This window comes from Henningerozyma blattae, chromosome 9, assembly GCF_000315915.1.
Source record: "Henningerozyma blattae CBS 6284 chromosome 9, complete genome".
NCBI classification, from domain to species: Eukaryota; Fungi; Ascomycota; class Saccharomycetes; order Saccharomycetales; family Saccharomycetaceae; genus Henningerozyma; species Henningerozyma blattae.
In genome coordinates, this window is record NC_020193.1 from 620,711 (window position 1) to 645,819 (window position 25,109).

Below are 25,109 nucleotides of genomic sequence, written 5' to 3' on the forward strand. Positions count from 1 at the left end.
GTGAACCAGATTAATACTTTCCAATACAAGATAGTAATCACTATATAAGGCCTAAATCACCTATTTAATTAATGATTTGTTATATATCCATGTGTCCCGTAGTGTCCCCAAAACGGTAATTCAGAGACTCTATGCGGACCCGTGACAAAAACCTACGACCCGTCGGGATACACTTAACCTTTTGCTGGCAAAATACGGAATACTATCTGAAAGTCTCAATTACCATAGGCTAGATGGCAAATACTTTAAAGAGATCGATCAATAATTAGGTAGAAATATTTATTTAGTAATTGAGTAAAACCGTAGACAAGTTACTATAGCTACTGATAACCCCTCAATTGATTGTGCGGACACTTGAAGAATTATTTTAAAAGAATACAGGCGTTATTAGTGAAGTTTTGATAACATAGGGAAAATAAATAGTGCTGACGAATAATAATTGATTAGTTTGAACCCCTTCGTATTTTACTCTGAATTACCATATTTTTAAAAAATAAAATAAAAAAAAATAAACTAACCAACGAACAAAATTAAATATAATAAAAAAAAATTAAATTCTAATACGAAGTATTTTAACCTGAAAAGCCATTATTTAAAAATTCTTGAGATTTAATATGGAAGAAACATCCCCACAACGCCAACAAGACCTACAGGCGCAACAACAACAAGAAGAAATTAAAGAACAAAATACGGGCTCAACGAATTATCTTTCAACGGGTAGATATGCTCCACATCTATCGGAATTCTATTCAATCTTTAATAATAGAAACCAAGTACCTTCTATCTCGTTAGACAACACGTCCATTACTACAGAACATTTTCAAAATGCTTATAGTAGAAGACCTTCTAGCATACGATCAACAACAAGCACTATAAGTGATTTACAAACTTTAGTAACAAAAAGAGATATGCAAAATACCTCAGCTGCTATTATTGATCTTTGGAAAAGTTCTGCAGCTTATTCGAAATCATTGAAAAAAAATGCAAAAAATTCAAGTAGAGTAGCTACCTCTATCGAGACTTTAGCTAAACTGAAAGGTTGTAATGATGAAACCGCAAAAAAATTATTAAACGCCAGTGGATTATTCCATCTACTATCCAATCATGAACAGATCATGTCAAATACTTTAGAAGTTTTAATAAATAATAATATCGATGTCATTCTTCATGATTTCGAACAAAATTCAAAATCTTTACAAAATCAATTTAAAAAAAATTGTAAAGAACAAAGTAACAAACTAAAATTACAAGAAAAATATAATACTCAATTGGCCAAGAGGAAAGTTAGAAACATCATTTCTTATAGAGAAAGTTTAACAAATTTACAAATACAATTGGATCAATTAGAACAACTGAGACATGACTTTTATCAGGATTCTTACTTATTAGTGGATTCTACTTGTAACCAACTATTAAAAGATGTTGCAAGCTTATCAAGAGCTCAAGTAGAAATTTGTGAAAATATAGCTAGAAAAGGTTGGTCTGGTGGTGGTTTAGATGATTTATTATTAGATGCAGATGATCCTTTTAGCAAAGATGAAGAAGATGATGAAGAAGAAGACGAAGAAGGAAATAATAATAATAATACTAATCGTAATTTTGATGCTGATGACCCATATAGAACACCAAGATTAGAATATGAAGCTCAACAACGAGAACAACAACAAGAACTATTAAAACAACAATTACATTCTCCAATGATCTCGCCACAACAAGATCAACAAAATACTCATTCAGAAATGAATTCAACTCTCGATAAAAATTTAACTCCAATTAATAAATCATCTCCAGTCAATAATTATTCTAGCAAGAGCTATACATCCACCAACGGAAACTCCCCTATAATACGAACTAATAGTGACACAGAACAAGATAATTACTACTCAAAAACTTCTGGAAGTGTTAAATTAGCCCCAACATTTCGAGATTTAGATACTCCTATATACGAGGAAGAACATTCTTTTTCACTACCAAAGGCAAATAGTGTGAAAAGTAATGACGAACCCAATTTTGATAATGTAAACATCTTACCGCATGATATACTAATTACGACAGATACTTCTAATGTAGTTGATCCACAAGTAAATAAAGATGATGCAATTGCAGAACAAATACCTCAAAATGGCATTAATGATATTATAGAATCTTTAAGGGACACTCATATATGAGATATTAATACTAAAAATAAAATCAATACTACATATAATTCGATAAAAGATAATCGTAACCCTACAGATATACCAGATAGCAATCTTGAACATCCAGCATAACAATACAGTCGAAGAAACAAAATCTCCGTCTAAGAGTGATAATTGTTAAGATGAATACAATACCAAGAATTTTATCCTAGAATTAGACTAGAACTGCTTTTAATATATTTTACCATTTATATAGTTAATATGTATCAAATAAATAATTATATATACAAGTAAGAAGAAGACACCCATATTTAACTACACATATTTTTAAATTATTTCGACTTTGTAATGTTTATTATATAAAAGAAACAAAGTAACCTATGGTAAAAAATTTTAGTATTGAATATTATGTGTTTACCAGAATTTGTACCAAGGAGTTGAATTTGTTAAATCTTCATGATTCCATTGATTTACAAGTCTCTCGTCATGTTCTTTTGGATTTATCATTGCCTTCGGTTTATTTTTAACAATTTCTTTAGCTATTTGTGCGTTTTTAAAACTGTTAGTTCTAGTTATCCTACATTGTTCCCAACCAACAATAGAACCTAGTAATAACCCACATATTGACCAATTGGTAGCTTTCATTGGATTCTTATGATATAATAAGGTGATACCACCTAGGACAAACATACTAGAGAAACCTACCATTCCAGCATCTCTAAAACATGGCGTTGCTGTTAACTTTTCTAGTGTGAAATCGTCCCAAGAGACTGTTTTAAGAGCTTTATTAAAAGTATCCCTTGCAGATTCATTAATAGATGGGGCGTTATCTTGAAACTTGGGTTCTGTATCTTGTAAAAGAATTCTTTGACCTTTTGAATAATTTTTTAGCTCTGTGTTCTCATCGGTTTTTTTATCATCTTGTGAATTATTTGAAGAAAAGAAACCCATCTTTACTTATGTCATGTAATTAGGTTGTAATTGAATGGGATCTTCTAATGAAAAGGAAACTTCTCAAAACCCTCTATTTTTACTTTACATTCCCGGTTTCTTAAAAGGATTAATGCATTGATCTCCAGATAATCTAGTTTTGGTTTTCGGTGTCTCCCCTAAAAGTAAAGCATTGAAAAATTTTATAAAATAAGCCTTAGTGGAAAAAATAAAAAAAAAAAAATAAAGAACATTATTTTTATCAATGTAAAGTAATGCAATATGCTTGAGTTTTTAAGTATATACATGTATAGAATAAAGAATCGTTTAATATGTAAGGTGGGGTAGTAACAAGAATACAATACAATGAAGGAAGATGTGTACTACACTTCATATTTCCAAAGCTTTTCCAAGATAATGTTCTGGATAAGAGAAAATAATTGTGAAGTAATCCAGTATAAAGATAAAATTAAGGGTGCTTGTGATGAAACGCCCATCATAAATATACAGCCCAGTTTTGAAACATTTAGAATAGATGACATTGCAATGAATAATCTGGATTGTTCTGGTCGTGTTGCTACTGGAATATCACCAACTGTTTTGCGTCTTGCTATCATTAATCGTCCATTATACTCAACATTTAAAATCGACAAGACACCTAAAAATAAAGGAATTACCATAGGCACTCCAACTAACGGTATCCCTAGATCTAGTGTAGAATTTGTAATAGCAGTAATAGATTGTAAGATATCATTTTGATATATATCAGTAATCGGTTGCCCACTGTTAACTAGTGATCTGATTCCCATAGAGACACTAACCCATAAAGGAATTTGGACTAGTGGTAATACAAAGTTCTTCCATGTCTCAACATGGTATTCTTTGAATAATTTCTTTTGTTTCTTTCTTGTTTCTTTTAAAGCTAATAATGTAATCTGTTCAGGTAAAAGATTCGGAACAGCTGAGCTTATTTCTGGAGGCTGATTAGCCTGAGTTGATGCCACAGATGCAAGCCTTAGCTTAGATATTGGTGTTATACCTTTAACAATCCTTCGCAGTTCATGCTGCTGAACTATTCTTTTACGTTGCCATACACTCAATGGTAATGTAACAATTGACCTTAATACAATGGTGACACCTGGTATTAGCAGTAGCCATGGAAGAGCTGTAGCTTGATGTAAGGCTAATAATCCTTGCGAAACCATATCAAAAACATAATAATTTCTTCTAGGTGATTGAAGGTTAATTGAGGTACGAGTATATATATTATTGAATCCAGCATTTCTCCCTAGATATCGTCCCTTAAAAACAACAGAACTGTTCAAAGAAACAAAGGTTCTTGATATACCCGATCGAAGAAACATAAAATAAATATTAATTATGGAATATTCACATATAGTGGTGGATAATGTTTTTAGGAAAAGATATAATACTTTGATTCCTTTAACTTAGAATTGCTAAAATATTTCTCCACGGCTTTTTAATTAAACGTATGCGACTTTTTTAACTACAAAAAAATTATACCAAATTTTACAAAAAAAAAGGCCATGCATAGCTGTACATGTTCGCTGTCTATATAATATGAATAAGTTCATTAGTACTATTATACACTTTACTATTTCTAGATTTTTGAAATACGCTTATTTCTTTGAGAAGCTAAAGTAGTTTATGTGTTGCAACTTTACTCAACTTGGCTACCATCTCTTGGCTTGTAATGAGGTAATAAGTCGACAACTTCAATTGGTAAACGACCATCGACTTTAACAGCGTACAATCCAGGGATATTTTGATCCACACTAAGCCATTTAGCAACCCATGATTTAGTTGGCTTACACATACCAACTAGACCTTCAAATGATGGGGATGTACATTCCATAGCTGATACACCAGCTTCTTCAAATACACCCTGACAGTTTGGACAACCATTTCTTGAAATTTCATTTGTGGATTGTACTATACCACATAACATACAAGCTCTTTCACTAGACATAATTGGATATGTTCAAGTTGTTTAGTTTTTCTTTACTCTTTTTTAAAGTTTTTTTTTTTTTTTTTTTTTCTGATTGCTAAGTTTTTATTTTTTTTTATTATTTAATTAACGGCAGCGAGAGAACATCTTTTGAATATATACCACTGTAACAAAATACATAAAAAACTCAAATCCAAAATTCATAAAGAAATGGAAAACAATATTAGATAATTGTAGATATTTAAACGTTTTTTTGTTAATTTTTTTTTATAAGATAAGAAGTTCTATATAATTAATTCTTATATACAATGGATTACTTATATATTTTATAAAAAAGTGCATGCCAGTAGATATTAAAATATCCATTACGTATCAATATATGATGGTTGCTTTTTAAAATAATAAGAACCATCAATTTCTTCCATATCATTTACTACAAACTCAGGAACATTTTCTCCCTTTGCAGAATTATATAAAATAATGCCATTTTTGAAAGCATTTCTCTTCTCTAATCTTTTATAATAATATAAAACCACAAATGTCCAGGCACCATAAATGGCACCAAATACAATACTAACTGTGTAACCTGTCTTAAATCTTGGTGATTCTACGGTTTGCCAAGCTAAAGTTGGGATCCATGCATTGGTAGATTGTGAAAATGAATAAATAGCAATCCATGTAATAGCTTTGACTTGAGGATCAAATCTTAGGAAATCGTTAATGTATGACCATAAACATGGAGAAGCCGAAACACTAAAATATGTTGTTAAAAATGCAAACCATTTCGCTTGTGAAGAAATATCCCATTTGATTAACAATCCACATGAAACACAATTCATAATTGCGGCAAAGACCATAAATATCCATTTACATCGGAATATATCTGCACCAAAAGAACAGAATGCCACATAGGCAAAACCTAAGGCAGCTGGTAATGCACTTAAGTTATTGACTTGTGTAATAGAATACTTGGGATTTGATTTTAACCAAAGTGCATATGAACCACTGAAAGCTGTCATATTGTTCCAAGAACACATATCAAATACAACTAAGACCCAAAATGTTGGTTTTAAAAACACAGCTTTCCATGGTTTCCAACTAAACAAAGAAGGTAATTCAGAAGAACTTTTACCATCAACAATCTGATTCATTTTATTTCTCAAACGTGCTACTCTAATCTCTTCATCTGTCAAAAACAATGAATAACATTTTGATGGGATACCTGGAATTACAAAAAAGCCTAATACAGCGGTTGGTAATGAGATAGCTATTGCATCAATTAAAAACATCCATCTCCAACCAGCAAGACCGCATTTACCATTTAAACTTTCAAAAATTCTTGCCTGTAAAAGACCTGAAGTGACACCACCTAATAATTGACCAAAAAAGAATAGACAAACTCTTGAAGTGATTTCATCTGGAGCATACCAACAACCTAATAGATATTGAGAAACAGGATAATAGGCAGCACCAAATGCATTTAAAATGAATCTATAAGCTCGCATTTCTGCTAATGATTTAGCTCTATAACACGCAAATGTAAAGAATGACCAACCAAGGTCCATGAATGGCAATATAATATGAGGAGGGAATCTTGGTAACAGATACATGAATGGTAATTGAAAGATAATGGAGCCAACATTTGCAATTGTAGTTGTGTATACATAATCATTACCTTTCATATGTAAATCTTCTTTCATATTTGACACATATGCGTTGGTAAAATTATTTGAATCCACTGATTTTGACCAACATAAAATAAAAAAATAAAAGGCAATAAGAATATCAATTTTAAAAAGTAGTCTTTTTTCAGCCTTTGGATTATCGGTACGAGGATGATAAAGAAATTTCCATCTCATACTTTTTGGTAGGACAGCCTTCTTATTCATTCTATATTCAAATTCATCAAAACATTTCCACCATTTCCGATTAGCTTCATCACGCAACTCATATGGGACTCTTTTTGTTGATGGGCCAAGTGGAGAGTGTTCCATTGTCGCAGTAACATCAGAAGAATACATTTTAAAACCAGTTTTACTTTCATTTCCCAAATCATTATTATTATTTGTAATAATTTCAGTACGTTGATATTGATAATCTAATTTTTCTTGACCTGAGGGATCTTTAAAATCAATATCAGAGTTATCAGAATCAACAGTGGTATTAGGTGTATCATGATTATTATTAGAGTTTAATTTGTTAGAAGTAGAGGTTATTTTAGTATCATGAAGTTCATATTCATTTTTTCTCAAATCAGGATTAACTTCCTTAGAATATTCAACTATAGAAACATTATTAACTGATTCAATAGCTGATATTTTATCCGAAGAATTCTGTAAAAATTCGTCAGAATCCTCCACACGGACTTGTGAATTAATATCATCTTCAGGTAAAACACGAAGGTGAGGCAACCAGTTTGGTAGTTTCATAATTAACGAATGAAAGTAATGCAAAAGCTAACAATCAGTAAAAAAAAGGAAAAAAATAGCAAAGTGAAGCAAAACAAAAATCAAATAATTTTTTGTTAAAGCAATAGTAAAAAACAATTGTTTGTTAGTTGATGGAATATTATTGATTATAAAGTGAATTAAAAATTAAAAAAAAAAAAAAAAGATAAACAATTATAATTGAGAGGTAATTGGAGTGAAATCTGGTCTCTTTTTATATCAAAAACATAGTTAATAATATCCAAGTGTTCAGTTTATATTAGTAAAATTTATTTTTACTTGTACTGACTTTTTAATGGAATTTCCCTTGTATAAACAACTTAGTATTAAATTTAAATTAATTTTGACAGGTACATCATTCATCATGTAAATTTTAAATATCATCGATGATGTCCTAATTTGGAAGCCGGTCTTCTTTTTTTCACTTCGACTGAGTTTGAGTTTGAGTTGAATCATCAAGAAATGATTAATTTTATATCCGGGTAAGGGAGTTAAGATGCTAGAAACGTCGATTCAGACAAAAATCAATTGGTCAGTAATTGGATATACGTAATTTGGGCAAGAGTTGAGTCGTCGAGTGTTGACTATTTTTTTTAGAAACAACTAAGAAAAGATTAAAAAAAAATTTTTTTTTTTTTACGAAAGAATGACATGAGTATATTTTATAGAAATTGGTCACACATCTCCTATTTGTTGAGAATTGTTGAGAAACGTTAGCTAGGTAAAAGTGATAGACAACGTAGCAGGAAAAGTATATATTTCATATTAATATCTGTATTATTTACTGAGTTTTGTTTGACACAGTTTATTTCCTACGTACAAGGATAAAAATAAACTTGAAATTATAAAAGAAAAAAAATTAGATTAGGGTTAAGATTCAAATAGGAGTTGACTAGATTTTTAATAGAGTGAAAAATAGGAGTGTTTGCAATAAAAAAAAGAAAAATAAAAACTTTACAAAAGGAAGGAAAAAGTTGTCCTCTTACAAATTATCATTTTTTTGTTCTTTCTCAGAGCATCCAATGGGCCATTCAATAGTATTAATTAGGAAACCATTATTTGAAATGATAAGCTTGATGAATTAAGACTTAAAATAATGAAAAACTCAGCCTCAACTCTTGTTAGTGTATTGCCAAACTTTTATTAATAGTTGAGAAATTTTTCTTTCAGGTAAATAGTTTATGAATCTTGTGTTAGTTTCCATGATGATATTAGACACAATAGAAAAACTCAGTGCTATTGATTAAAGAAGTAATTGGTTTATTCTGAGTTGAATAAACCAGTTTACAAAACCATTATTGAAGTTACAGCTTTTGATAGTATGAGGGATTTGTTCTTATGAGAAGTTTTCTTAATTATTGACAAAGAATACACTTCATGTGTAGTATGACTTTCCATTTGGGATTGATTAATAATAAAAAAAGAGAATACTATTTGGCAAATCCAAATGATTTATCAATTTACATAGTTTCAACTAAAAGTAATATACAACACAAAATGACGAGCTCAGACGATATCTCAAGTTTGATTGTTCATCCAACTCCCTTTACAAATCAATCCTGATCACACTACTAACTGTGAATTGATTTATTCCAATTATCAAAAGACTTTAATAGATTAATACATATTTAATTCGCCAAAAAATTATAAACGGCAAACTGATTTCTTTCTCCTGTTGACAAGATGCCTCCTAATGTATTTTAGAATATTGATACATGCATCGCTATTTGAAACATTGAACTATCCAGTACTTGATGCATTGTTATCCAGATCTAATATAACAGTTGGATCTATCCTACCGTCAAAGAATTGATGGTGGAACGATTAGTACTACTAAATACAAAGTGTGCAGATGTAATTACTCTGAAGATATTCACAAGAATCAGTGAGTAGTGAGTAGTGAGTAGTGGGTAGTGGGTAGTAAGTTGTAAGTAGTAAATAGAAATTTGGTATAAAAAAGTAATCCTTGAAAAGTTGGGTATCATATATATATATACATATATTTTGGCTTACTTGTTATATAAGGAAATGCTAGAAAACGAGTGAATTGGGGGAAAAAAAAAATTCCAATAAGCTCCGATAATTGATAATAACAATATATCGGGCGAATGCGGCGGATGCGGATGCGGATGCGGATGTGACCGTGAGTGAGTGAATAATTCATTCATTCATGCAAATGCAGTGAGAGATCTGATCTGATCTTGTCAAAAAAGCGAGGAGCGGGAAGTGGAAACGGTTGGAAAACGTTTGGGAAACATAAGTGCGAATGAATCTATTGGATGATGGTATTGAATAGTTCTGAAGTAGAAGGCAATCTTATCTTTGTATTATTTGCCGTAGAATTTGTTAAATTTAAAGAAGAAGATCGTTGTAAAGGTAATGCTGTTATTGGTGATACACCGGGGAATCCCATAGAAGACCTTCTTCTAACGTCTCTTGTATCTGGTAATTCTGTCGTTGTGATGGTGAGAGAGTTTTTCCTATTATTTGTTGGTATGTAATTGAATTGAACAGAAGATGAGGAAGTTGGAGAGAGTTGATCATCCAAGAGTGGGGGTAAGATGATGGGTTCATTAGAAGTGGAATCATGTTGAATTGGGGTAATCAAAGGGTCTATGGCAGAACTTCTTCTTCTTCTTCTTCTTCTTGCGACCAGTGGGGAAGATAAATGATTTGTTGATAATTTTTGAGACAATTCATTGTTAAAATCAAGAAGGAGAGTATATATTTGAAGGTTTGAAAGAGAGAGTTTATAATTGATTGCGACAGATTCGATGGAGGAATGAAGAAAAGATAAGATTGAAGATGGGGAGATTGAAGGAAGGTGTAAAGTGTAATAAGAACCAAGAATTTGTGTGGCATTAGAAGTTGGTAGTTGTGATAGTGGGAGCCAATAATTCGTTTGGAATATTAGAATGTCTATGAGGAAAAGTAAATCCCTTTGTGAGAGTGGAGTGTTGTTGTACATTGTTGATAAGATATGAGTGGACAAATTTGCCATGGATTCATTACGTAGGATATGGGATGGGTAAGGGGTGTCTCTTGGGTAAGGGTTAGGGGAGTGCAAGAGGGAGGAAGTGTAGGAGGAATCAATATTTTGAATGACGAAAATAGACCAGAGCAGATGGGAAAGGATTGGTGGGGAAGAAGGTGTGGGGGAAATCAAAGGGGATTGGTATAGATTTTCGATTGTTTGAAGGAACAGTTGTAATTGGGAATAATCTTGAAAAAAAAACAAGTTTGGCAAAGCTGGAGGAGGAGGAGAGATTTTGGATAAATTTAATTTATATTCCAAATTACAAGCGTTGATGATGATATCTAGGAGTGAAGTGTCGATTACTGTGGTCGGGGTGATTGTAGAGGGATCGGAGAGAAGTTGCAACCATTGGTATAAAGTGAGATGGCTTTTCACATTCAAATAGTTGTTTTTCAATAACTTGTAATTGAGAAACCAATTGTAGAGCAGATTGGGGATATCGTCAGTGTTATCGATGGGACCAGTATTTTGATAGAGCAGGGTTGAATAGGTGGTGAAGAAGTACCATATTTCCATGGTGGTATGTTTTTTGGAGATTTTGTAAACTTTTGTGGTCATCTTACACAGCAAGATTTGGTAGACTTTAATGATTTGTAGATCGCAATGGGATTGTAATAACCAAGGAGAATGATGGAGGAGTGTATGGATGAGGATATTTGCTGGTAGGAAGATATCTTGGAAGAAATTATTTTTATTAAAGTTTTCCAAAACGATATTCCAAGCGTGGAACCAAATGAAATCTGCATTGGACGAATCGTTTGAAAGGGAGTAACCAAGAGAGAGCAAGGAGAGAATTAGCAGGTTTGAATTGAATTTCCAATGGGTAAGATTGGATAAAGGTTGTTGGATTGAGTGTACGAGAATGTTATTTTGTGAAAGATAATCGACAGCACGTTGTAGTGTGGAGTTTTGATCGGGCAAATGCGAGATATCTATTTGTACTAGAGATGCAGGTAATTTCAATTGTAACAGATTCGGCAGTATAGGTGGAGGTGGGTCTTTAGTCCGAGATTCTTTTAAAACGGGTTTTGATATTGCCGAGGTAGATTGTTTTGCCGCCGAAATTTTATTTTCACATGGCGGGTGTGTTAAAGCTGGCGGCACGGCCATAGCAGTAGCAATTTCCGAAGGCGACTTGCTTGAAGGCGACTTGCTTGAAGGCCATTCGTCTTTTAATGGTGGCGGTTCTGCATTTGCTGCAATCTTTATCAGCGAGTTTACAAATAAATCTTGTTTAAACAATTGCGAATTATCTTGACCATGTTCAAGTAACCAAGCACGATGGACTGTTTTGATATGCCGTTTGAGCAAATCGCGCCGTACAAACACGTGGTTGCAAACAGCACATTGGAATGGTTTGACACCTTGATGAGACCGTTCGTGGCGTTTACGATGCTCGGAGCGTGAAAAGGCTCGGCGGCAAAAAGCGCATACGTGAGATTTTGGCATGGACAGCGTGGGGGGGGGAAGCGTGGGGGGAAGCGTGGGATGGGGAAAGGCGGGGACTATTTCAAAAGAGTTAGGGTTACACTAGAATAGGGTTTGTATGACTACAAAAAAAGCCTCAGGGCGAAAAAACTGGCGGCGCGAAGTGGCGTGGCAGTGTGGCGTGCTTTATAGTGTGTGCTGCGGTGGGGTCGCAGGGGCCGGCGAGTCAGGCACGGGGCGCGGGGGCGTGGGGCGCGGGGACCGGCCGTGCTGCGGACCTGTGTAGGGTGGGAGCGGCGGGGGCGGGGCAGCGGCGCCTGCGCACGTGTCTGGGAGCGGCGAGGGGGACGCGGGGACGGAAGCGGAAGCGGAAGCGGAAGCGGAAGCGGAAGCGGCAGTGTCCGGGCCAACCACGGTGTCCGGGGGCGGCGGCCCAGAATCGAGGGTGCTGTCCGAGACGGGGAATGGGTTCGAGAATGTTTCCGGAAACGAACTGCGGGCCGTACTGCGGGCCGTACTGCGGAACGCACTGGGGAATGTGCCGGGGAATGTGTCCGGCAGTTCCCCGGTGTCCGGGACAAGCACGTCGCGCACGTGCTCGGCATACGGCGGCAAGATTGTCGAGACAGTGCTGCCGCGGCGCACACCAGCCGCTGCTGCTGCTGCCGTTGCTGATGACAACATATGGGCAGTCCGTATGAACAGCGGCACGTGCTCGCCGCGGCGGAAGTGGGCTCGCCCTGTACGGGCGTCCAGCAGGACACGCCGGCCCAACGGAGCCGCGCCAGCCTCGCCCAGATACAGCAGCACAGGCAGCTGTACCCGTATTTGGAAGCCACGAGGCGGCGTGCATGTGCTGGTGTTGGCACTGGTACGTGGCGTGGCCGGCTGGCCGCCGTGCACAGTGACCACCAGCTCCACCACGTGATGCACCGCAATGAGACCCCGCACCTCGCAGTCCTGCGTCACAGACTTCAGGTCACGTGGCACCGGCACGCCTCCCACCACTCGTAGTGTGTCCATTATTGGCTGGACGATATTGGGCATTCGATACGGGGCCAGCCGGGTCTCGCCGTCATAGGTGACTCCTGCACGGTCCTTTACCGCGTAGTGTTGTACGAGCCGACACTGCACGGCTTGTAACTCTAGACCTTTGCACAATGGCACCAGGTCGATCTGCAGTGGGATCGGCGCTTGGCTGCCGACACAGACAGCCCTGCTTGGCAGCCCCACACGGTACTGCAGCCGTCCCTTTACGGTATCGGCAACACTCATTTCTTCTCCCAGTGCCACGTGATCTCGCCGTAGACTGCGGATCACTCGTACGTAGCGATACTCGACGACTTTGTGGACAGATTGTCGTTGATACACTAGGGAAATACGGAACCTATATAGAATACTGCCACTGCCAAGACCTTCTACGGTTTCTGGAACGTTTCCTGGCAGTTCTGCCTCGAAGGGCAATTGTGTTTTGTACCCGGTGGTGATATACTGGATGTTTGTACTAGTGGTTGTGGAAGCAGTAGCATTGGTGTTTGTGGATGCACTAGCATTGGTGTTTGTGGTTGTGGTTGTGCTAGTACCTGTGCTCGTATTTTCATCCTCTTTGGTAATCACTCGACCAAGAGACCCGCTCAATAGATCGTCCCATTGACACTCCAGTATGCTCCACTCATCTTTCACCACACTACTCATCCCCTTGGTGGTTTGTAAAAACTCAATCTTATAATCTCCCAAAAGACTCAATTCCAATTTTTTCAATTTAATATCACTGTTGCTTTGAACACTGACATATCCCCGTATGGGAACCTGTTCCAACTCGTATTCATTGCCATACACAACTATCGTATCTCTATACAACGAGTTCAACTCCACATTTATATCTAATTCTACTTTGGGTTTTTTATTTCGGAACATCTTGTACTTGCACTTGCAGTTGCTTTTGTTCTTGCAGTTGCTCTTGTTCTTGCCCTTGCTCTTGCCCTTGCTCTTGCTCTCTTTCTTTTCTTTTTTTCTTCATTATTGTGTTTTAACAATACATTCAATTTTCACATTCACATTTCGCCTCGCCTCTCTCCATCCCTCCACCCGGCTTGCATATCAAATCCCATCTCATCCCATCTCATCCCATCTCATCCCATCCCATCTCACAACACCAACACGATCAAATTTTAGGGTCCTCCCATTGACTTTTCCTTTTTTGTGTTTATATCATAAACCCGTATGCCCGTATTTATATATCCGGAAATCAATTCTCCATTATATACAATTCACCACACAATTCACCACACCAACTCCACTAGGTATGCCCAATTTCATCATGCACAACTTAACTATTCGTAACTACACCAATCGTAACTCCCCACCGTTAAGCGATACCAACTCCATCAGCGAAGATGCCGATGGTGAAGAAAGTTATACCACCAAAAATAGCACAACACCCCATGACAATTCCCCCAAAATCGTAGACTTCTGGGTCTTTGTCTCCAAATATCTAAACATCAAAGACGTTCAATCTCTCACCTTGACAAACAAAACAAATTACTCCATCCTATCAGATGACTACATCTGGAAAGACCTTTACATGGAAAACTTTTTCAATTTGACTCAACATGATATTCTTTTGGATCAACCAAAAGTTTACAAGAAATTCTTCCTCCGTTTCAAATTCAATCTACACGTTTTAAACTCAATCATAGATCAATTAAACACCACAAACGATATCTTACAATCTATTCGACGTCTATTCGATTCCTACCCGAATGACGTCATCGTCCCAGTACTCTATTACATCACGTCCCCCAATTCCCATTACAAATCCTTTAGATTGAAATCTTCGGCCAAATTGATGTTACATATTTCTCGTTACAAACATTTCTTCCAATTATTATCTAATTATAACAATTCAAACGATATAATCACTGAAAGACAATGTTTCCAATTCGCTTCCATAGATCCATTATACGAACAAGCATTGACCGCCAGGTCCTCATTCGTCCACCAATGGGTTCAATTCATCGACAAGACCAATCTGATAGATGAAGAGGTAGATATCTTCCATCATTTCACCAGTTTATTCGAATATTTGATCCATTTTTGGAAATACATTTCTCCTTTGAAATTCAAATACAAGACTCAATCCATTGAAAAAAGAGAAAATACTCATATCAATTCGCTAATTACTACAATCTTTGCTCAAACTTATTCTTATCCTTCACTTCCTCATTTCATCATTTTCAATACTTTATTACAACATGTCGTCAAAGATCCAACAAAAGTTTATCCTATAATAAACGCTCATCATTATAACGATCGTTATCAATTCGGTCTCATGTGTGAACCCATCGATATGGTCTTGTGTTGTACTGCTAATGGATTATCATTTTTACCAGCGTATGGTGAACCAAAACCTGTCACTGTTAAAGATTACATCGATTTCGTCACCGATGATATGATGAGTATATCGGATTATAGAGCCATTACCAATTTGGATGAATCTCAATACAATTCAATGCCCTATTCATATTCTCAATATTCTACATTCGCAAATATCAACATTTTTTTACAAAGCAATTCTTATTGGCAAAAATTAAATACATTCCAAAAATTGGGGAGATTTCCCTATCATTTCTTGCCAAGAGCCTCCACGGGACTTCCAGCAATTAACGAAATCATTTCAAATAAAGAGTTCCCTGAAATGTTTGTCTTCCCCATTTGGTTCAATGTAATACCGTATGATAGAGGTATTACCGTCTTACCTTTCCAATCTCCACCAATGGGTAAATTTATCAAGACTCATAGACATTTATTAGCCGTTACACTTCTACAATATTATTATCCATATTCCACAAATCAAGATTCCTCTTATCAAACAATCGTATTAGATGCTCAAGGAAATTTCGATATTTTAAATTCAAATCAATATAATGAAAATTATTTAACTGATTCAGAAATTAATCAATTTTTAAATATTTCTTCAAATTATAATTTAGTCATTTTTTTCGATTCATTTGATTTCAATTTGAAAAAATTTATTCCATCAAAAACTTTATTATATTTTATTAAAAATTTTAAAGAAATTTCCAATATGATGTGTACAATTTTACAACATCGATATTCGATTACCAATTAAAATCGGCGCCAGTTCCATCCATCGCCCGCGCTTAAAAAAGGTTACACCCGAATTTTACTAACACACACACACACACATGCATACAATACAACACAACACAACATGTTAAAAAATACAAGAAGAATCCTAAACCTTCCCAAAGTAACCCCTCCATTAACCCGCTCCTTATATTCCACAACCTGTTGTTTAAACTCCAGTAAAGTCATCGGTATAGATTTAGGTACCACTAATAGTGCAGTCGCCTATATTGCAAATAATTCTCCTCAAATCATATCAAATCATCTTGGTAAGAGAACAACTCCCTCCATTGTTGCCTTTGATAAGGATTCAAACGTATTAATAGGTGAAATCGCCAAAAGACAAGCTTTGGTGAATCCAGATTATACTTTTTTCGCTACAAAGAGATTGATTGGTAAATCGTTTCAATCCAAAGAAATTCAAAAAGATATTAAAAATTTACCATATACAATATTACCTTCAAATACAGGTGGTATCGAATTAGCAATAAATGATGGTTCTTGTAAATCCCCCAATGAAATTGCATCTCATATTTTAAAATATTTAAAATCAACAGCTTCAGATTATTTGAACGAAGACATTTCTAAAGCTGTCATCACTGTCCCAGCATATTTTAATGATTCTCAAAGACAAGCCACTAAAGATGCAGGTAATTTAGCTGGGTTACAAGTCATTAGAGTATTAAATGAACCTACTGCTGCAGCATTAAGTTTTGGATTCCATGAAATCTCCAAGAAAAAAAATTCAGGATTAATTGCTGTTTATGATTTAGGTGGTGGTACTTTTGATATTTCCATCTTGGATATAGAAAATGGTGTATTTGAAGTGAAAGCCACCAATGGAGATACTCATCTTGGTGGTGAAGATTTCGATAATATAATTGTAAATTATTTATTGGATGAATTTATTAAATTAAATCCAACTTTCACTAAACCACAATTATTACAAAATAGAGAATTAATTCAAAGAATTAAAGATGCTTCAGAAAGAGCCAAGATCGAATTATCTCACATTAGTGAAACTCAAGTAGAATTACCATTCATTATAGATAATAAACATTTAAAAATTTCATTGACTGAATCTCAATTAGATGAAATGACTTTACATTTAATTAACAAGACTTTAATTTCTGTAGAAAAGGCGATGCAAGATGCAGATATAGAATATCAAGATATAGATGATATTTTATTAGTAGGTGGGATGACAAGAATGCCCAAGATTAGAAGTATTCTTTCAAAAACTTTTAACAAAAAGGTAAACACTTCTATAAATCCAGATGAAACTGTAGCGTTAGGTGCTGCCATTCAAGGTGGTATTTTATCTGGTGAAATTAAAAATGTATTATTATTAGATGTCACTCCATTAACTTTAGGTATTGAAACTTATGGTGGTGCGTTTTCTCCTTTAATTCCTCGTAACACCACAGTCCCAGTGAAAAAAACTGAAGTGTTTAGTACTGGTATAGATGGTCAAACCTCCGTAGATATTAGAGTATTTCAAGGTGAGAGAGGTTTGGTACGGGATAATAAATTAATTGGAGATTTCAAATTAACTGGCGTGGAACCAATGGCAAAGGGTAAACCTCAAATCTTTGTCACTTTTGATATTGATGCAGATGGGATTTTAAACGTTTCAGCCTCAGAAAAGAGTAGTGGGACTAAAAAATCTGTTACTGTAGTGGCTAATTCGGGACTCTCTAAAGATGAAATTGATCAAATTATAGATGATGCTAATAAAAATAAAAAAATGGATAACATGTTAAGAGAAAGAGTAGAATTATTAACTAAAGCTGATGTAATGATTTCAGATTCTGAAAGTGCTTTTAAAGCTTTTAAAGATAAAATTTCTAATGAAAAAGATTATCTAATTGTTTTAAATGAATTAAACCAAATTAGAGAAGTTATTGATTATTTCAAAAAAAATGAATCAGATTTATCATTAGATATTAATATTTTGAAAAAAGATGTAGATTCTTTCCAAAATAAAGCATTTAAATTATTTCAACAAGCATCCAAAAACAAAAAAGAAATAACTAACGAAACTAAATAAATAAATAAATAAATAAATGGATATTTAGAATTTTCTGTTTTTTATTTTTTTATAGCAATGTAATATACTAAACTATGCCTTTATATAATTGCTAAATATGTTTATAGACTTTTTATTTATTATCAAAATGTTTTTTGTTTGTTTACGTTCTTTATAAAGATTTGTTCATAAATCTTCTTCTAGTGAAACCCAACCAATATTTAGATGGGCGTTCTTGAGTGTCAGCATATAGACGATTTAACAATCTCATACTCAATTCTTGACGTAATTGTTGGATATAACTCTTTAACAATTCCATAGAATTATGATCTTGTATTGGAACAGAATATACTGCATTTAATGGAAAACCTGGTGTACCTGGTAAAGAAAAATCATCTAATGCAACGTTTGTTAAAATCTTTATAGCCTCATTCATTGAAGTATTTGGTTTTAAATGAGCTAAGCATTCATTAATAAATAAGATACCATATATTAAGACTCTATCAGCTTGGTTTTTAATTTCAAAATTCTTGAAAAATGAATTGGCTCTAAATAAGTCAAGACATTCATCAACTATATCATAATCAGAATTAGCTGGATACGCAGGGCCTCTATATTTGGTGTTTAATGGCATGATGGCAAAATTACCGACCATACGATCATTATTTGGATCAACTAAGAATGTAGAATGATAAGCCTATGTAAAAAAAAGAAAAAATTAATGAAGAAAAATACTAATTAGTTAGTAAACGAATCTTATTATGATAGATTTTTATAACAATTCATTACAATCTATAATTCAATTGGTATTATCCAAAAAGTTTGAGATTGTTAAGGAAACCTCTAAAAAATTGGCCGTGTAAAGTTGTTTGAAAAGCTAACAAATAATTGTTTAATCCTTATACATACTGGCATTTTAATTTATGTTTTATTACTTGGTCTTCTATATAATATGTCCACCTCTTCTCTTAGCTTTCCCTAGATTTGGTTTTTTTTTAACTATTCATTAATTAATTCAATATTTCATTATTTCAAAACCCAGCCGAAAGGGGTTGTTTGAAAGTCGGATCGTGTATCGTGATTTTTGCCATTCTCGGTGTGGAACCGATGATTGAGTTTGGTGTATCTCGGATACGAAACCTGCAAGTTTCACAAATACAATGGACGAATGTTTAAATCAAGACTTTCCAATGAGCAAGATAAATAAATCAAATCGCTAAATAACTCGGTAATAATAGTACATGATTACAAAGTACTCCAAAAAAAATAACCTTTTAGATAGAAATATTGGCTGTTTGGTAATAACTTATAATAGCTTTTTTTTTTTTCTAAGAACACAAAATCATTGGACTTGATTTCTAGAAAATCAACTGGTGGTTAGTGCTAATAATCAGTTGCGTTTTTTTATTTATTTTTTTTGGTTTTATATTTTTATTTTTGCTACTATAATAAAAATTCTGTACTTTATCTAACTTTTAAATTTGGTTTACGTCATACCATTTATTTCTTTGACGTTGCTTTAATCATTGTCGATCATTTTCCAGTTGACTGGTAAATAAATATCTGTTTTCTTAAAATATTTATTTTTTTTACCACAATATCAAAGTCTATTCTTTCTATACCTTATCATATAACACATTGCATTACATTTGTATTTCATTGTGTACCTCATCCATTCCTTACCATATTACTAAATTTTGCATTTTTCATTTAAAAACCTTTTCAGCTCATATTTTTATTTTTTTTTCTTTTTGGTTGTTTACTTCTAATTTTCTTTCACTCCAATACTTATTGTTCACATTCCTTTTAATATAAACCAATCATCCTATCATATCCACATAAACTTTTATATAAAGAACAATTTAAAATGAATAATAATTATCCAAACAATAATTCCATGGACACATTCAATGAACTTTTTGGTTCAACTAGAAAACCTGATACTTATCAATCACAACATTCAAGTACTTCAACGCAAAATTCACTACCAAATTTAATCGAAAATATTAAAGGATTAGAAAGTTATGTACCTGAAGATGTTTTACGTGATGTTGTCTTAACTCATGATCCATTAAAAACAAGTAGCATTGACACAACACTGACAGGAACTACTATATCAACTGTTAATACTAGTAGTACTAATAGTACTTTTTCAAAACAATCTAAAGAAGCGAGTAATAATACAACTGTTCCATCCGCCTCTAATATTCCTCCCATTCCTAATACATCAAACATTCATTCATATTCTAATGCGAACTCTAGTTTAAATATAAATACAAACTCCAACTCACATCCTACCCAAAATATTAATATAAGCTCAAACCCAAATGATTATATTTTATCAAAGCATACCCATATTAGAAATGTTTCAGATACTCATAGTTTGTCAAGTGTTGATAGTACACCGAGAAATAGTCCAATGAAGCCAAGAACATATTCCAATGAAGCCTCTCCAAATATTGCAGGTCCTATTAGAAATTTAAAATATTCAAATGGACTTGGTCCGTCTTGTAGTCCAAGTAAACTTGGTCCACCAAAATCCCATTTTGCTTCGAATAATTTAAATCCCCAATCTTCTAATAGTAGTTTAAATAGCAATTCTAATAATAGTTCTCATAGTAATCATAATAGCCACAGCGAAATGATGAATACCGCACCTAAAGCTCCCTACGCACCCCAACCCAGGAAAAAACCTTCTTTACCTCAATTAGCTATTGCTGGTTTGAAAAAACAAACTAGTTTTACAAGTCTTAATTCCAATGGCACACCTGTTCAACCAAAAAAATCACCTTTACAAGGGTTTGGTATTTTTACGAGATCAAGTTCTAGGGATCTTCATGAGCAAAAATCATATACAAATGTGACTTCTCCAAAGGCTAATTTTAATCAATCTGATCAGAGAACCTCCTCTTTAACATCTTATTCTTTAAAAAATTTCACATCTTCTTTACAATCAAAAAATTCAAACACTAGAAAAAGTTCACAAAGAAGTATGAGTAGTCCAACTAATCCAATTTTTGAACATAGTAATGGCAGTAGTACTGGTTTAAACTATCCACTAAGTCCATCTCATTCGTATGACCCCAGCCTCGTTAATAATCAAAATTCCTCACAACATTATTCAAAGCATATGCAATTTGGTGGGCATATAATGGGCAATAATAATAATAATCATAGTACTGGCTCATTAGGTTTGGGTATTAAAATGAGGCAATCATCACCTGCTATGGGACCTAAACGATATACTTCAACATCATCAAATTCTTCAAGCCATACAACAGGGTTAGGTCATAGTCATAGTCATAGTCATGGTCATGGTCATCCACATGGGCATGCTTTAAACCAACGTAGAAGCACTTCAGTATTACATAATTCACGTCCTCCTATTCATTCTGTTAAAAAACCTCTAGTATATGCCGCTATGCTATCAAAAGTATCCATTAAATTTAAGACAACAATTCAACTTGGTGAACATAAGAAAGATGGTTTAGTATATCGTGATGCATTTACTGGTATACAAGCAGTCGATTGTCTGTGTCATATTTTAAGAACTACAGACCGTAATTTAGCATTATTATTAGGTAGAGCATTAGATGCTCAAAAGTTATTCCATGATGTGGTATATGAACATAGGCTTAGAGACTCACCTCAAGAAGTTTATGAACTTACAGAAAATTCAAGAATAATTGGTGCTGGTACCATGGCATTAATTCCTAATGAAAATGGAGGTCTCGAATCTACAACTACATTAAATGCTACTACGTCAATAACTTCATCACATCAAACTTCTGTATCTCAAAAAGAACCTTTGTTACTACCGTCAGCATCATTTAATTCATTAAGCAGCTCTAGTACTCAAGGAAACTCGACAAGGCTTGAATCACAACCTAGTACGGTAGATCTTTCACAAACTACTAAAGTCAACGGTGTTTTTACTTTATTATCTGAATGTTACTCTCCAACATGTACAAGAGATCACTTATGTTATTCTATTTCATGCCCACGCCGTTTAGAACAGCAATCAAGATTAAATATATTTGAAAACCGTGGTTTAAGAAGAAATATTTCAATGAATTTGGACGATGATGAAGAAGAAAGACCTTCGTGGACAAGTTCAGTTCCTAAAGAGATTTGGGAAAACCTTTCTAAAAAAGAGATTAAAAGACAAGAAGCCATATATGAGGTATTTAGTACCGAGAAAAATTTTGTAAAATCTCTTGAAACAACTAGAGATACGTTCATGAAAACTTTAGCGGAAACAAATATTATCCCAGCAGATATTAGGAAAAATTTTATCAAGCATGTATTTGCACATATTAATGATATATATTCTGTTAACAGAAGGTTTTTAGAAGCATTATCTGATAGACAAAAAAGTTCGCCCGTTGCAAGAGGGATTGGTGATATTATTTTAAGATTTATTCCATTTTTTGAACCATTTGTATCCTACGTGGCATCAAGACCATATGCAAAATATTTAATTGAAACTCAGAGATCTGTAAATCCATATTTTGCAAGATTTGACGACGATATGATGAATTCTTCTTTAAGACATGGTATTGACTCATTTTTATCGCAAGGTGTATCAAGACCTGGTCGTTATATGTTATTAGTACGAGAAATCATAAAATCATCCGATGAAGAAGCAGATAAAAGAGATCTGGAATGTTTAAATGGAGCTATGGAAGCATTGCGTGATTTCATGAAAAGAATTGATAAGGCAAGTGGTGCTGCCCAAGATAGGCATGATGTTAAGTTATTAAAACAAAATATCTTATTTAAGAATGAGTATGTCAATATGGGGTTGAATAACGAAAAACGTAAGATTAAGCATGAGGGTGTCTTATCAAAGAGGGAAGCAGGGAAATCAGATGATGTACTTGGTGATATTCAATATTATTTGTTAGATAATATGCTTTTATTTTTAAAGGCAAAGGCTGTTAATAAATGGCATCAGAGAAAAGTTTTCCAAAGACCAATTCCATTACCATTGTTATTTGTATCAGCAGGTGAGGACATGCCAACTTTACGAAAATATATTGGATCAAAACCAGATTGTTCTGGTACTGTTGTTCAATCTGAATTAACTCAAAGTAATCCAAAAAATGCTATTACATTTTATTATTACGGTGCAAAACACCGTTATATGGTAACTCTGTATGCAGGTCAATCAGCTGGGTTATTAACCTTAATTGATAAAATTAAACAAGAACAAGCTAGAATTATCTCAGAAACACATATGTTCAATGTCACAAAGATTAGTGATAAATTTTTTGATTATTCTAATAAGATTAATAGTGTTGTCTCATGTGATGGTGGTCGAAAACTATTAATTGGTACCAATTCTGGTTTATACATGAGTAATATTAAAAGACAATCATCGGGTCACTCTAAAGAAGACGAGAAGAACTCCAATAAGAAACCAACGATTTTCTTTTCCACCCCTGTTCAATTGTTACAAAGGAGCACAGTTCAGCAAGTTAATGTATTAGAAGAATTCCAAACTATTTTATTGTTAATCGATAAAAAATTATATAGTTGTCCGTATGGATTACTTCAAATTGAAGGTAATGGGTCGTCATACTTCAAGAAGCATTCTAAGGAATTAGTCAATCATGTTCGATTTTTCTCAGAAGGTAATTGTAATGGTAAGAAATTAATTGTCACTGCTCATGCACACTCTATTAAATATTTTGAACCTGAACATCCTTTATTGGGTAAGCAAGGTGCAAATTCGAATAATTCACATACCAATGTAGGGCATGGTAACGGTAATGCAAATAATAGTCATAATGCTGGCGTCGGTGGTATTGCAAACGGACGTGGCAAAAATGCAAAGAAAAAAATTGTTGAAGTATCCTTTGATTCTGAACCAGTTTCTATATCATTTTTGAAATCCAATCTATGTATTGGTTGTAAGAAAGGTTTCCAAATTGTTAGCATCACACAAAATTTACATGAACCATTACTAGATCCTGCTGATACTTCGTTAGAATTTGCAACAAGAGACAATACACTAAAACCAATGGCGATTTATAGAGTAGGCAGTATGTTTTTATTGTGTTATACTGAGTTTGCATTCTTTGTTAATAATCAAGGGTGGCGTAAGAAGGATTCAGAGATTATCTATTGGGAAGGTGAACCACAGAAATTTGCCATTTGGTATCCCTACGTATTAGCGTTTGACTCCAATTTTATTGAGATTAGAAAAATTGATAATGGTGAGTTGGTCCGATGTGTCATTGCAGATAAGATTAGATTATTACAAACAAGTTCACAAGAAATCCTTTATGTCTATGAAGATAATCGTGGGTACGATACTGTTGCTTCCTTAGACTTCTGGGGTTAGTGCAAGCCATTCAGGACATACTAATAGATGGTAGCTGCTTTAGCATCTATCCTTGCAAATGTATATGTATATAAATACATATATCGATGCTATACATATATTTATAATAAATTAATGAATTAATGTTAAAAAATAAAGTAGATGAATAAAGTAGTTAATGAAGTTAAAACAGTAATAATATCATATAGTCTTTACAGAATATTATGTTAGAAATGTGCCAATAAATGATTTGTATATAGGAATGCCGTGAGCACTGGCGCTGGTAATAGAATTATGTGACGTATTAAATGATAGGAGAAATTTACTGTTAAAGGAAAGTGACGCGTCAATCCGAGATTTTCCAAAAGAGGTATTTCGCGTCCCTATGATTTACGTATCGTATCGGGAAAAATACAAGGAAACCCAGGCCAGACCGTATTTCGCGATGACATGCCCGATTCGGAGAAGGTAAATAAAAGAATGTGAAACCAAAATTTGCTAGTGGAATTTGGAAACCAATTCGGAAACAACTTCGGAAACAATCCTGAAACAATTCTGGAAACAATTTGGACCAGTAGGCCAGTGGAAATAAGAAATAAAAAAAACCAGAAAGCCAGCTCAGCTTAGAAGCTGTCGCAGCTTAAGCTTGACCCA

The 25,109-nt window shown here is 34.1% G+C and overlaps 11 protein-coding genes across 11 annotated transcripts; 4 read left to right on the forward strand and 7 right to left on the reverse strand.

Moving 5' to 3' along the window:
* Positions 1–614: 614 nt before the first annotated feature.
* On the forward strand, positions 615–2,168 carry IVY1 (Ivy1p; the record flags this gene model as incomplete). The annotated part of the gene is made up of 1 exon (XM_004182392.1): positions 615–2,168. The coding sequence occupies one exon, from the start codon at positions 615–617 to the stop codon at positions 2,166–2,168; it is 1,554 nt and encodes a 517-aa protein (XP_004182440.1).
* Positions 2,169–2,552: 384 nt separating this feature from the next.
* COX20 (Cox20p) lies at positions 2,553–3,089 on the reverse strand (the record flags this gene model as incomplete). Its single annotated transcript, XM_004182393.1, has 1 exon — positions 2,553–3,089. The coding sequence occupies one exon, from the start codon at positions 3,087–3,089 to the stop codon at positions 2,553–2,555; it is 537 nt and encodes a 178-aa protein (XP_004182441.1).
* Positions 3,090–3,451: 362 nt separating this feature from the next.
* On the reverse strand, positions 3,452–4,432 carry COX18 (membrane insertase COX18; the record flags this gene model as incomplete). Its single annotated transcript, XM_004182394.1, has 1 exon — positions 3,452–4,432. One exon carries the CDS (start codon positions 4,430–4,432, stop codon positions 3,452–3,454), a length of 981 nt encoding a protein of 326 aa, XP_004182442.1.
* Positions 4,433–4,749: 317 nt separating this feature from the next.
* Positions 4,750–5,058, reverse strand: SPT4 (transcription elongation factor SPT4; the record flags this gene model as incomplete). The annotated part of the gene is made up of 1 exon (XM_004182395.1): positions 4,750–5,058. The coding sequence occupies one exon, from the start codon at positions 5,056–5,058 to the stop codon at positions 4,750–4,752; it is 309 nt and encodes a 102-aa protein (XP_004182443.1).
* A 344-nt stretch (positions 5,059–5,402) lies between these two features.
* Positions 5,403–7,466, reverse strand: VHT1 (Vht1p; the record flags this gene model as incomplete). The annotated part of the gene is made up of 1 exon (XM_004182396.1): positions 5,403–7,466. The coding sequence occupies one exon, from the start codon at positions 7,464–7,466 to the stop codon at positions 5,403–5,405; it is 2,064 nt and encodes a 687-aa protein (XP_004182444.1).
* A 2,290-nt stretch (positions 7,467–9,756) lies between these two features.
* Positions 9,757–11,970, reverse strand: TBLA0I02700 (uncharacterized protein; the record flags this gene model as incomplete). Its single annotated transcript, XM_004182397.1, has 1 exon — positions 9,757–11,970. One exon carries the CDS (start codon positions 11,968–11,970, stop codon positions 9,757–9,759), a length of 2,214 nt encoding a protein of 737 aa, XP_004182445.1.
* Positions 11,971–12,135: 165 nt separating this feature from the next.
* Positions 12,136–13,866, reverse strand: ART5 (Art5p; the record flags this gene model as incomplete). Its single annotated transcript, XM_004182398.1, has 1 exon — positions 12,136–13,866. The coding sequence occupies one exon, from the start codon at positions 13,864–13,866 to the stop codon at positions 12,136–12,138; it is 1,731 nt and encodes a 576-aa protein (XP_004182446.1).
* Positions 13,867–14,254: 388 nt separating this feature from the next.
* On the forward strand, positions 14,255–16,081 carry TBLA0I02720 (uncharacterized protein; the record flags this gene model as incomplete). Its single annotated transcript, XM_004182399.1, has 1 exon — positions 14,255–16,081. The coding sequence occupies one exon, from the start codon at positions 14,255–14,257 to the stop codon at positions 16,079–16,081; it is 1,827 nt and encodes a 608-aa protein (XP_004182447.1).
* Positions 16,082–16,183: 102 nt separating this feature from the next.
* On the forward strand, positions 16,184–18,148 carry SSQ1 (Hsp70 family ATPase SSQ1; the record flags this gene model as incomplete). Its single annotated transcript, XM_004182400.1, has 1 exon — positions 16,184–18,148. The coding sequence occupies one exon, from the start codon at positions 16,184–16,186 to the stop codon at positions 18,146–18,148; it is 1,965 nt and encodes a 654-aa protein (XP_004182448.1).
* A 151-nt stretch (positions 18,149–18,299) lies between these two features.
* ARC18 (Arc18p) lies at positions 18,300–19,042 on the reverse strand (the record flags this gene model as incomplete). The annotated part of the gene is made up of 2 exons (XM_004182401.1): positions 18,300–18,824; positions 19,037–19,042. 2 exons carry the CDS (start codon positions 19,040–19,042, stop codon positions 18,300–18,302), a joined length of 531 nt encoding a protein of 176 aa, XP_004182449.1.
* A 952-nt stretch (positions 19,043–19,994) lies between these two features.
* Positions 19,995–24,476, forward strand: TBLA0I02750 (Rho family guanine nucleotide exchange factor ROM2; the record flags this gene model as incomplete). The annotated part of the gene is made up of 1 exon (XM_004182402.1): positions 19,995–24,476. One exon carries the CDS (start codon positions 19,995–19,997, stop codon positions 24,474–24,476), a length of 4,482 nt encoding a protein of 1,493 aa, XP_004182450.1.
* Positions 24,477–25,109: the final 633 nt, after the last annotated feature.